Source organism: Talpa occidentalis, unplaced genomic scaffold, assembly GCF_014898055.3.
Source record: "Talpa occidentalis isolate TD23 unplaced genomic scaffold, MPIMG_talOcc4v2.1 talOcc4.2, whole genome shotgun sequence".
Taxonomy (NCBI): domain Eukaryota; kingdom Metazoa; phylum Chordata; class Mammalia; order Eulipotyphla; family Talpidae; genus Talpa; species Talpa occidentalis.
Window position 1 is genome coordinate 7449500 of NW_023602073.1, and position 12777 is coordinate 7462276.

A 12777-nucleotide genomic window follows, 5' to 3' on the forward strand; every position below is an offset into this window, starting at 1 on the left:
TCAACATCACACTGTTCACTTATGCTTCACGCTTTCCTCATTCACAAACGAGGAAAACATACCCAGTGTAATTTTAGGGAAATATATCATTATAATACAATGTGATTAGCCACATTTTAAAAGTCACAGAACGGGCCTCCCTGGTGGCGGAAGAGTTAAGCACAGCACTATGAAGCTATCGGCAGCCACTGCAGCACAAGTTCGATCCCCGGCCAGACAGAAACCCACATGGCGCAGCAGACCTCTCCTGTGTCGCCCGCTGCTCCCCTCAGCAGTGTATTTCAGTACATCTGCCTTTTCTGCTCCCCACTCTGTCTCCTCGGTCTCTGGTGAATCCTCTCACCCCCCCCCCCGCACCTCTAGCCTGTGCCCCAGTTCTTGAATGCATAAATAATTCTTCAAAAAAATAAAATAAAAGTCACAGGAACATCTACTCAAATATGCAAGTCAAGTGAAAGGTTAGAATCATCAAACAGAAAACGTTATGATACCAGTCAGCAAGACTATGCCCAGAAAGTTACTGAGATGGGTCTGACTTCCGGACGTAAAGCAAATCATAAGAGAAAACAAGCTGAAATCGAGACTGAAGTGTTTCAAAATCCAAATGAGGAGAACATGGAGCTGAACGAATCCAGTACCTGAATCAAAGGGTAAAATTCTGATCAAACATCATAATACCTTAAGAATGTTCAATTGTGTGAAAGTTGTGAATCTTGTTTATAGCCTAAACATATACTTCTGTTACGCCAAGTACAACACACATACAAAAAAGTTCACAAAGAAATAAAATTACATGTAAGACAATCAGAACCTAAGTATAGACACCAACGCCACCACTACGCCACACTTACTGGAATTCGGAGCTGTCCCAGAGCCAAACGCAGACTGACCAGGCTGCTGTCCAAACACAGGAGGCTGGCTGCTGCTCGACACGGCCCCGAAAGTAGGCGGTGGGGGCTGAGAACCAGCAGAAAATAATGCTGCTGTCGATGATATAGGCCCAAAGCCTTGGGGATTAGGTTGGCTGGCACCTTGACTCTGTCCAAATGTTGGCGTTTGGTTAGTACCAAATGCTGGACTGGCAGATGGTGCTGACGGTGCAGTGCCAAATACAAAGGAGGATCCTACAGGGGCAAAAAAATGCTTCAATCATCATGATAGTTAGAATGAGAGAATCTTCAAAAATACCCTAGATACTCAAAAACAAATTTTAAGCTTCTTTTCAGGCCTTTTATCTTGCTGAACAAATCCCAATCAGACAAATTTTGAATGATTAAGAAAACAATTCTCTCCCATTTGATATAAAACTATATGGAATCCATATTTAAAAAAAAAAAAAACAAACCCACACCCAAACTTCTATCAACATGTCTCCCAATCTTTGCAGCTAAAAGTTTCAGAAAACAGAGTTAAAAAGACAAGTTTAACACACGGCAGAAATCAGCCGAAGCTGTACACATGTATACACTGCTGAAATGAGGACTGATGTCTAGTAAAACAACTCCCAGTGTCTGGCTACTTACAACTTAGTATTTCAAAATATTAACTTGGAAAAACTAAAGCATACACTCTTGCTGAGATTAGAAAAACTGCTTACAAGAGTTAATTATAATAAGCTTAAGCACAAAATTTACATTATTCCATAGTAAAGGACACCTCGAGATGCCCCAAGGCACCCAGTCATAACGCACTATATGATTTGCCAACAGCTGGCATAATTAAAATCAATGTAACGACTAGACGCATGACTTTTCTTTCCGAAATGTACCTGAGGAGCTAGACGTGGTGGTAGCTCCAAAGCTGAAGCCAGAAGTTGCAGTATTATTACTGTTGGCTCCTGGCCCAAAGACAAATGGGGTCACAGCTGTACCCGTGCTGGATGTGGTTGCTGGTTTGCTCTCTTGAGAAAACAACAAGGACTGAGATGTACTGCACTCAGCAGAGTTCCCGAAGGCAGAGCTGCTCACAGGATTGCTGGCCTGTCCAAACACAAAGGCAGTCACAGGTGCACTGGAGGAAGAGGTGGAGCTACCAAATATTCCACTACCAGCTGAAGTAGCTGGAGTACTTGAACTAGAGGAATTATTGTTCAAGAAACTAAAAACTGGCTTTGCTGCACCTTGATCTGTAAGACAGAAATTAAAAAACAAAAATCTTTAAGAACAAAATAGTCCAGAAAGCATTATTTTTGCCTACCATATAATCTAAAAATTCATTACAAAACAGAATCATTTACATAGAATTGTTCTTCAAATGGACATGTTACATAAAATTTTGATGTAATCAAATACATCGTACCTGTTATTGCTTATGGATTTTCTTATATAGGAAAACTTTCAGCATTCAAATAAATAAAGGAAAAAATATTTGTTAAATCCATTTGCTAAGTGGATATTGCAGTTAAATTCTAACTGGGTAGCAGATTTAGATAGTGAAAAGAAAAGGACTTCTACAAATATTATTTTGTAATTTACGTTAGCAAGATAATTCAATTTATCTGAATGATAGCCAATTTCCTCTGTAGCACTTAACTAATGGATAATTTGTAACTCCAACTTTGACATGTTAAATTTCCGCATATATGTATGTACACTTTTCCCTTTATAGTTATCATTACCAGACTGTTTCACTTATTGTAGTTTTACTGTTGTTTTGATATTAGTACACAAACCTGACTGTGTGCCTGCCCTTCTCCCCAAAATTTCTTGTGCATTTTCCCTTCCATGGGAGTTTTTAGTATTAGTGCCAGTTTGTTAAGCTTCACAAAAATCCCTCCAAGAAGTCAGGGGTGGAGGGACAGGGAAAAATAGTCTCATGAAGAAGTATTAAATTTTTATAATGCTTTTAATTGAGGAATACTACAATTTCTGGCACTACTGTAAAATATAAACTAGAAAGGCTAGAAAACATAAATGAAATATGCTGTCCAGTTATTTATTGCCAATATGGAGAAAGGTTATTGACTTTTATATGGTGAGCCTAAATCTAGGCACTGCATTTAAAAAAATTTGAATTGTTTCATGCGAAACGTCTGCGGCGCCAGTTCGATCCCCGGCTTATCTACTGCGAACCTCTCCTGCCGCCCGGCTGCAGTGATGCTCTGCTTATGCTCTGGTGAATCTCTCACCCTCCCGTGCTTCTACTGTACCCAGTGCGTTTACAGAAAATAGCAAAGTTAATTGAGTGTTTCTACGTCTCAGTTCAATGTACACAGATAGCATTATATAGCAATAGCATGATTAAATCTTGTCTATTAGACCCATGATTTCATTAGACCCTATTTCATTTTTACTGCTTTCAAAATAATATATAATTAGGTCTTTATTTTCGTTGAATGCTGTTTTTAAATTTCCAAGTGAAAATTTCAGATAAAAAATTCAAACCCATTTACTGAATTTCATACTGTTTTTTCCAGTTAATTTTTCATTTTGTGTTTCTAATTTATTATTCAAAAATGTTCTTGGTTATCCAATTTTTGAGTCTTTGCTTGCCTGAAAACATCTTGTATTTTGTCCCTATGCTTGAGCAAATCTAGTAAGTTACAGAATTCTAGGTTCAAGGCCATTTTTACTTTGAAGGCACAGTCTTCTATGTTTTCAGCATCTGATGTTATAGTCTGATGTTAATCTGGCTCCAGTTTTTTCCCAAAGAGCTTTTCTCTCAGAACTTTCAAGAATTTGATATTGGTCTCCTAAAATTTCACCAAACTTTGTCAATGAGAGCTATTTCCATTTTTGAGTATAGTATTACTCTTTGTATCTACGAAATTTTCGTCTGTCACTGATTTTTTATCTTAGCTTCTAAGCACTTGTATTGCAACAAACCTTGTGAGTCTAGTCTGGATCAATCTCACACTTTTGCACTGCACTCTGGGAAATTCCAGTTCATTAATCTAATTAAGCTTTTTTTCTATTACTCTGTCCACACAATTTTATTTCACTAACCATGTTTTTAATTTTCAAAAATGCAGTTTCATTTTTCTTTAAGGTGTTAGTTGTAAAAATCACCCTTATTTTTAAACTATTAACTATTTGCTGTTTAATTTTCTTAAGTGCCTGATGATGACTGGTTATCTTTATAAATGAAAATGGGCACATTAAAAGTTTATGAGTAGGGCCTCCCCGGTGGCGCAGTGGTTGAGCGCTGGGTTGCGAAGCTGCCCGCGGCCTCTGTGGCGCCAGTTCGATCCCCGGCCACCAGAGAAGGGTCCTGCTTGGCGCGCAGACCTCTCCTGCCGCCCGCTGCTCCCCTCAGCATTGTACTTCAGTCCTTCTGCCTGCTCTGCTCCCCGCTCTGGCTCTGGTGAATTCTCTCACCCACCTGCGCTTCTGACTGTACCCAGTGCTTGTATAAATAAATAAATAAATAAATAAATCTTTTAAAAAAAAAGTTTGAGTTATAAAGTATTTGTGTGTGTGTAAAACAACTGGGGTGTAGGACAGAGGCGCAGGAGGTGAGAGGATTCACCAGACACAGAGTGGGGAGCAGAACAGGTGGATTTACTGAAATCTACTGCCAAGGGGAGAGTGGGGAAGACAGGAGAGGTCTGCTGCGTCATAGATGAGTTAGATCCCTGGCCAGAGATTGAACTCAGGCCATAGTGCTGAGATTTAACCCCTAAGCCACCAGGGAGGCCCAAGTTAGGAAGTAGTATTGGGCTTAAAAAAAGACCGCTTACTGTTCAAAACAGTACACACCAATTCTGATTATAAAAACCCAAACAGGAAGGCGAAAGACACAACAATTTGTGCTTTTCATTAGAGCTGTGTTACTCAAAATCTATAAATAACTTCATCAGAATCGTGGGCATTTTGAGCAGTTAAAACTGAAATCCTAGGGGGGGTCTCCCTGGTGGCACAAGGGGTTGAGCACCTCACTGTGAAGCAGTCCACAGCCTCTGCAGCACAAGTTCGATCCCAGGCCACCAGGGAGCAGCCCACATGGTGCAGCAGACCTCTCCTGGCTCGCTAGCTGCTCCCCTCAGCAGTGGATTTCAGTCAGTCTGTCTGTTCTGTTTCCCACTCTGTCTCTGGTGTGTCCTCTCACGCCCTACATCTCTGGCCTGTACCCCAGCTCTTGTATGCAAAAATAAAAAAAATAAAATCTTTAAAAAAAAAAAAAAACTGAAATCCTAGGTTCCTTCCCAGAGAATCCTGCTACCATTACTCATTTTCTCTCAACTATGCTCAGGGTTTAAAACATTCCTTGGCTTGTTGCACTTGTCAAGATAACAAAGACATTTTCTTTTTTTTCTTTTTTTTTTTAAAAAAAAAATAGGCTTTAATGACTTACCAGCTGTAGTACTGGTTTGAGCTCCAAAAGCAAAAGTGGGTTTTGCTGGCTGCTGCTCAGATTCCTTCTCAGATGGTTTCGCCACACTGAAACTAAAGGTCGACTTTGAAGAACTCTCATCTTTGGTTTGTTCTGAATTCCCAAAGGAAAACACCGTTTGACACTTTGGCTCTTCACTGTCAGTTTTCTTCCCAAACACTAGAGAAGTGGAAGTGACGGGCTCTTGCTGTTTCTCTTCTGTCCTTCCCAAAGTGAACATTGAGGCAGATGGCAGCGGGGTAGGTTCCATATTGCCAAAACTGAACCCTCCTTTGGTGGCAGGGATTTCCTCTTTCTTTGCTTCCGATGTCTTACAAGTAAAAGGAGCCACTGAGACACTCTTGGTTTCTACAGTTCCAAAGCTGAAGCTGCTCTTATTCTCAGAAGTCACAGAGGTCACTGTGGTGTGAGTAGCAGCAGGAGTGGGGTTAATAACACCTGTACCAAAGCTAAAACCAGCGGATGAAGATTTAGACAGTCCCTCTTTCTTTTCCTGCTGTCCAAGATTAGACACCCCAAACTGAAAAGGAGTTAAAGAAGCTGAACTGTTTAAGCCAGCAGAAAGTCCAAACTTAAAATTATTATCATTCTTACTGTCTTTTTTAACTTCTTCAGGTTTAGACTCAGACGAAACCCCAAATTTAAGATCGCCTATTGGTTTAGAAAATTTAAAGCCTTCACTCATGGGATTAGACCCAGAATCTGATGTCACGTCTATTTTGAAGCCTCCCTGATCTCCAAATTTAAAATTTCCAGTGTTTGTTAAAGTCTGAGAGGGTGACGGGATACCAAATTTGAAGGATGACGCTGCTGGGTTCGAAGATGAGGAAGCTGTGCCAAAGCCTTGAGAGAGAGAGAAAGAGAGATCATATTCACATAACTTTTATCACAGCATGTTGTTATAACTGTTCTATTTTAGTATTAGTTCTTGTTAATTTCTTATTGTGCCTAACTTGTACTAATTTGGTGACATCTGTGGCTTCAGACATCCACGAGGAGTCCTGGATCATAGCCCCACAGCAAGGAAAGGTTACTGTATACAAAATAACAGCATATATATGCTTATAGTTTGCAAAAAGAACTATGAAAGAGTTATAAGAAACCAACCATAGTTGGTTTTTGGTGGGGGCAGAAGGATGGAAAATGAACCAATGGGGACAAACTTTTCATAGTACATCTTATAATTTGATTTATAAAAACAGTCCATGTCTTATTTATGCAAGCATTTTTAAAAATCAGCATCAAAGAACCAAAAGAATGACATGAGTGGAAGCAATATCTAAAAAGATAACAGTATAATGACAAGATCCAAGTCATAGTTTTCATAATGCTTTTCTGCAGCTGAATACACTAGAAATAAAGCATTTGGTTGACTGGTTCAAATCAGGAATCGTTTAATAAAGGGCGCCAAGATATTTACTTTACTCTGCTTACCATGTACAAATAGAGATACCTAGCAGTCAAGCTTTACAAGTCTCATTCAGATTTTCTCTTTGAACAATTCTCTATCCCCACTTTCTTTCCCTAAGAATCTTAATTGCAAACTGTATCCGATCTCAGGAGCAAGCAGTTATGTACATGGTCTCTAAAATACTTTAAGTGATTCAATTAGAAGCTAAAAATAAAGGGGCCAAAAACAACTAACTAGTTTTCACCTCTGCCTCAGAGTTGCTCCAAGGTAGCTCTGCCTCCAAGGGACAGACGTAAAGGTCTGAGGATTACTGCACTCCACAGAGAGAAGAGGGGAGGAAGAACCATAGGCAGGTAAAAGCTACCAACTGAGCTGAGATGAACTGGAAAGCAGGGATTTTTGAAAACACCTGAACGCAATGTTTTCTGGCCAGTTGTATCTCCATTAGTCATGCAATTACTTTAGTGGGTTGCATTGTGCATATTTCTTCTAAAAGGAAAAATACAGAACACACTATGGCATCTCACACACGGGAGCTAAGAATTTGTAAAATGTTTCTCTGAATTACATAAATGAATACACGGTGCATGTGACAGGTCATAATGTAATATGACTGTTTTGGTCTGAATCAAAAAAGTTTGAGAGCCACTAGTCCAAGGTATAATTACAAGTAGATCAAGTTTGGCTTTCTTGTTTCAATGCCCTAGTAGTCCTAACTACTTTCTTACCGAGTGAAATCTTTCTCGCATCTCCCTGACTAGCCCTTTAAGACCTAAAATCTCATTTCCAGCTTTTATCAAACTTTGACTGAAATGTTCTTATATGAAATAATCCATACAGGGATATGAAGACTTAGAAAAATTTGGCCTTCAGATACTCAGCATAAATTACTTTGAGGTTCTTCCTTCTTTTATATTAAGAGAGCTATTTTTTTCTAAGACATCCTATGGGAAACCAAACCCAAGTCTAGATGACTCACAGTAAGGTTCTAGGGATATAAATTCCTGCTAAGTAAGAGTTAAGTTTTAAAAAATAAGAAACTAAAACTCTCAGACTCAGTAATACAAAATACAATAGCTCTTTACCTATCTACAGAAAAGAGCTATCATACTGCTAACAAGCAAATCATCTGATTTTACAGTAATACAGGTAGAAGTGAGCTCAACGTTTAGGACAGTATCTCATTTTACATAATCTCTCAATAGATACATAATTTCTCAATAGAGAATAACTAATTTAAAAACTAAAGTCAGCTGCAAAAATTTCACTTTAAAATGGCAACATGAGGCATTTTACCAACAGCTTACCTTTAAACTCTGATTTTGTGCCTGGTTTTTCACTTTCACATGCTACGCATTTCGTGGAATCTACTTTATTCTGCACTAGGCACACTTCACAGTCCCAACTTCCCTCAGGTTTCTTGAACATGTCCAATCCTAGGCTGCCTCCAGAAGACAGAGATACAGGGACAGTGCTGCTACTAGAAGCAGGCACTGAACTTCCTAAAAAATAAGGAGGGAAACATTTTTTTTTAAATAAAGGAGAAATCTGAAAATTCTAATTTGTCAATATTATAATGACACCATTAAGTCTAAGTATTCCATTTTTAATGTTTCCGATTAAAAGTCAGAAATAAAAACATAACACTTTTACAAACAGTGGATAAACATCTCAGATTTCTTTAGATTTCTTTAAGTCTTACAAATGAGCAGCTCACATACACCTTATTCAGTCATGCGATACCTCACAACCCCAAGTCTGAAGAGTCATATTTAACCAAAAAAAGCCTCACAAATCAACGCCTAAGAGACTAAATTTTCCTTAAGAATCTTTGTCGATTTCTTCAAACAGCACAGCATTATAAAACAAACATAAAAAGTTACAGGCATTATCCTAACACATAGCCACAGACCACGTTCATTTCAAGATTTCAAAGCACAGGTCTCTGCTTTTAAAGTGATCACTTCTCCAGGAAAGTGTTCTACACCAACTTTGCAATTTAACGCAATACTGCCTACTAAGTTCGTGTTAATTTTGTTACAAGCCAGTCATCTAACAGACATTTAGCAAGTACCAAAATGTACTTAGGTTCTGGGAACATAAAGATGAATAAAATGTTGCTTAACTTCTAAAGGTGCACTTGGTTTAAAAAGAAGAAATACATGAACGCATCCTATCACTATCACCACGAAGAAAAGTGATAAATGATCTCATGTGAGAGTGAAGGGGGAAAGGCTGATCAACACGGCAGCGAAAGGACAAGGTTGATCCCTTTGATCAAATTCTCCCATAAAAACATCCAATAGGGAGAAATTAACTGTGAAGTCCCGGCAGGACCTGGGCGCTTGACACGGACTTGGTGGCACCCCTGATTCACTCAGACTGCTGAGGGAACTTGGAAAGAAGGGGGGAAGGGAAACAAAGAAAATCATTGGAACACTGCGCCCCGCCCCTCCCCACAAAGCTGGCATAATACCTAGAAGTAAAGGAGGAAAAGCTGGAAAACAAGGACCAGGAGAATCCCAAGGCATTGGAGGGGTCTGGACAACAAAAGATTGGGGGGGGGGGGCCTCCCCATGGACATAAAGCCCTGGGAGCAACTCCCTCAAGGTGGCATCTCCCTCCCCCTACCCCTCCTGGAGGCCTGAGCCAGCATCTAACCAGTCCAGTGCACTTACTCGGGAAGGACATCAGACCGGTCAGTAGGCACATTTACACAGGAAGGACATCAGGGGGAGCCTGCAGGGCTGGTCCCTACATTGGGGGCCTCTTGGTTCTCCAAACCCTCAGGTGAGGGAGGCTGCAGGAGCCGCCACACTCACCAACTACCTCATGGGCCCGGAAGGTGTGCTGATGCGCCCACACCCACAGACACCCACAGCTGCAGTTCTTTTTTGCACCGTCCAAGATCGGTGGGGTTTTAGGGTTTTTTTTTCCTTCTTTTTCTTTTTCTCTCCTGGAGGACACGAACTCACTGGGAAACAGCTGAGCCCTGAGAAGCAATTCTCCCGCCATCTGTTTATGTGTTTGTTTATTAGCCAGTTCGTTGTCTGTTATCTGATATTATTTGTTTTCTATTCTTCTTTTTTTAAAAAAAGATTATTTATTTATGTATGCATGCAAGCACTGGGTACAGTCTGAAGCGCAGGAGGGTGAGAGACTTCACCAGAGCCAGAACAGGGAACAGAACAGGCAGACTGACGAAGTACACTGCTGAGGGGAGCAGCGGGCGAGACAGGAGAGGTCTGCGCACCATGTGGGACCCTCGCTGGCGGCCGGGGATCGAACCGGCACTGCAGAGGCTGCGGGCAGCTTCGCCGCCCAGCGCTCAACCGCTGCACCACCAGGGAGGTCCCCTTGTCCCCCATCTTGCCCTTCCTTCTTCTCTCACTTTTGTTCTGTCTACATTCTCTATCATCTTCTTTCCTCTCCCTCCTTTTTCTCTTTTGATCCCAGTATTCTGCTGAGACACACCTAGAGGGACCCAGCCGCTCAACAGAGAAATAAACCCCACCCAGCCTGAAGGTCCTCCCAGTGGCCTTGGCCCCAACATGTGTCTGGAGGTGCAGGGCTCCACAGAGACTCCCGACCACCACAGGCCGAGCTATTGGATCCCATCCTACACAGTAGGGACCAGACAAACAGGGGCTCCTGGTGCAAAACACAGCTCAGAACAACACCTACCATAACAGAAGTGTCCAGACATGTATCCAGTCACACCAGCTCAGACACTAGGCAGACACATCCACGCCTGAGCAAGAGAAATCAGAAGTCATGCCCACCAGCACCAGTGGTACAGCGGCACTATGAACAGAACAAAGCCAAAGGCAAACAATGGAAAGAAAGAAAATTACTAACGATCAAGCAGGCCCTTCTGGGAATGATACACCACAGAAAGTCAACCTCCAGACCCCAATAACATGGACATGGAAATAATCTACCCCTAACAAAGAATTCAAAAGGGCCATAATGAAAACAATAAAAGAGATAAGAGAAAAGGAAGAAAGAGAGAAGACTATCATCAATGAACTGAGGAAGAAAGCGAAGGAACTGGAGGATATCCAGAGATTAGCAGAGGAACTCCAAGAAAACAGAATGGAAGACATGGAGAACGAGTCAGTACTCTCCTAGATACAGACATAAAAAGAACCAAAAATGAAAAGGAAAGAGAAGTATAAATGAAAGAGTGAAAAAACACTTCAAGAAATATCAGACACGGGCCTCCCCGGTGGCGCAGCGGTTGAGCGCTGGGTTGCGAACCTGCCCGCGGCCTCTGCGGCACCGGTTCGATCCCCGGCTGCTCCCCAGCCACCGGAGGAGGGTCCCACATGGCGCGCAGACCTCTCCTGCCGCCCGCTGCTCCCCTCAGCAGTGTACTTCGGTCCTTCTGCCTGCTCTGTGTTCTCCGCTCTGGCTCTGATGAATTCTCTCACCCTCCCGCGCTTCTGACTGTACCCAGTGCATGTATAAACAAAAACAAACAAAGAAAGAAAGAAAGAAAGAAAACATGCCTCTATATAAAAAAAAAAAAAAAAAAGAAATATCAGACACCATGAGGAAAGGAAATATGAGAGTCATAGGAATCCCAGAAGGTGAGGAGATAAACTGAGAAACTATTTAAGGAGGTAATTGAAGAGAACTTCCTGAGCATGAAGACAGAAATGAAAATAGACAAACAAGAAGCTAGAAGAACACCAAATTACCACAGCAAATGAAAGGAAATGAAAGGAAAATTACAGCAAGACACATAATAGTAAAGTTTCCAAAGGTCCAAGACAAGGAAAAAATAATGAAACTGATGAGGGTGAAGAAACACAATCTATAAAGTGCCTATCCTACATAAACTCTTTCAAATCATTGAAAAGGAAGGAATACTACCAAATACGTTTTATGAAGTAAACATTACACTAATACCAAAACTTCAATTTTGGACAACTCAAGGACAACACAAAAAAAAGGGTCAATTTCTCTAATGAATGCTGATGCAAAAATCCTCAATAAAATCCTACAATGCATCAAAAAGATAATTATTCACCATGACCAAATAGAATTTATTCCCAGGGCACAAGGATGGTTCATCATCCGAAAAATCAATTAATGCAATCCAACACACCAACAAAAAGAAAAATCCTATGATTATATCAATAGATGCAGAGAAAGCATTTGACAAAGTTCAACATCCATTTATTTTTTTTAAAGATTTACTTATTTATGCATACAAGAACTGGGGTACAGGCCAGAGGTGTGGGAGGTGAGAGAATTCACCAGAGTAGGGAACAGAACAGGTGGACTGACTGAAATACACTGCTGAGGGGAGCAGTGGGCGAGACAGGAGAGGTCTGCTGCGCCATGTGGGTAGCTCCTTAGCCGGGGATCAAACTCGTGCTGCAGTGGCTGCAGATAGCTTCATAGGCTGTGTCTTAACCCCTTGCGCCACCAGGGAGGCCCTCAACATCCATTTATGATGAAAGCCCTCAAAATTCTCAGAATATAAGAGACATACCTTAACATAATAAAGGCCATATACGACAAATCCATAGGCACTATCATTCTCAATGGTGAAAAGCTAAAAGCCTTTCCCTTAAGATCTGGAACAAAACAAGGATGTCCACTCTCACCACTGCTTTTAATAAAATAGTGAGAAAACAGAAAGATACACAAGGAATCCAAATAGGAAAAGAAGTAAAGCTATTGCTATTTGCAGATACATGATAATATACATAGAGAACCCTAAATAAGGTCACAGAAAAACTAATCAAGGTAATCAACCAGATCAGTACAATAGCAATATACAAAATCAACACACACAAACCTGTAGCCTTTCTATATGCAAATGATCACTCTGAAGAAATCAAGAAAACCATACCTTTTATAATTGAAACAAAAAAATCAAATACTGGGGAAAAAACCTAACGAAAGAGGTGAAGGACCTATAAAAAGAAATTACAAAGCTTTGTTAAAAGAAATAGAAAGACATCCCCTGCTCCTGAATCGGAAGAATTAACATTTTCAAAACGGCCATCCTACCAAAAGAA

General features: G+C 40.7%; 1 protein-coding gene across 2 annotated transcripts in view; it reads right to left on the minus strand.

Annotated features, from left to right (window-relative positions):
• Positions 1 to 12777, minus strand: part of NUP153 (nucleoporin 153) — a 90911-nt gene that overhangs the window by 5013 nt on the left and 73121 nt on the right. For both annotated transcript variants that reach the window (XM_037518907.2, XM_054698332.1), the window contains 4 exons: positions 8050 to 8244; positions 5293 to 6174; positions 1769 to 2125; positions 852 to 1124 (listed from right to left, as the gene is read on the minus strand). In XM_037518907.2, the coding sequence (XP_037374804.1) occupies positions 852 to 1124; positions 1769 to 2125; positions 5293 to 6174; positions 8050 to 8244 (1707 nt within the window). The remainder of the gene's footprint in view (positions 1 to 851; positions 1125 to 1768; positions 2126 to 5292; positions 6175 to 8049; positions 8245 to 12777) is intronic.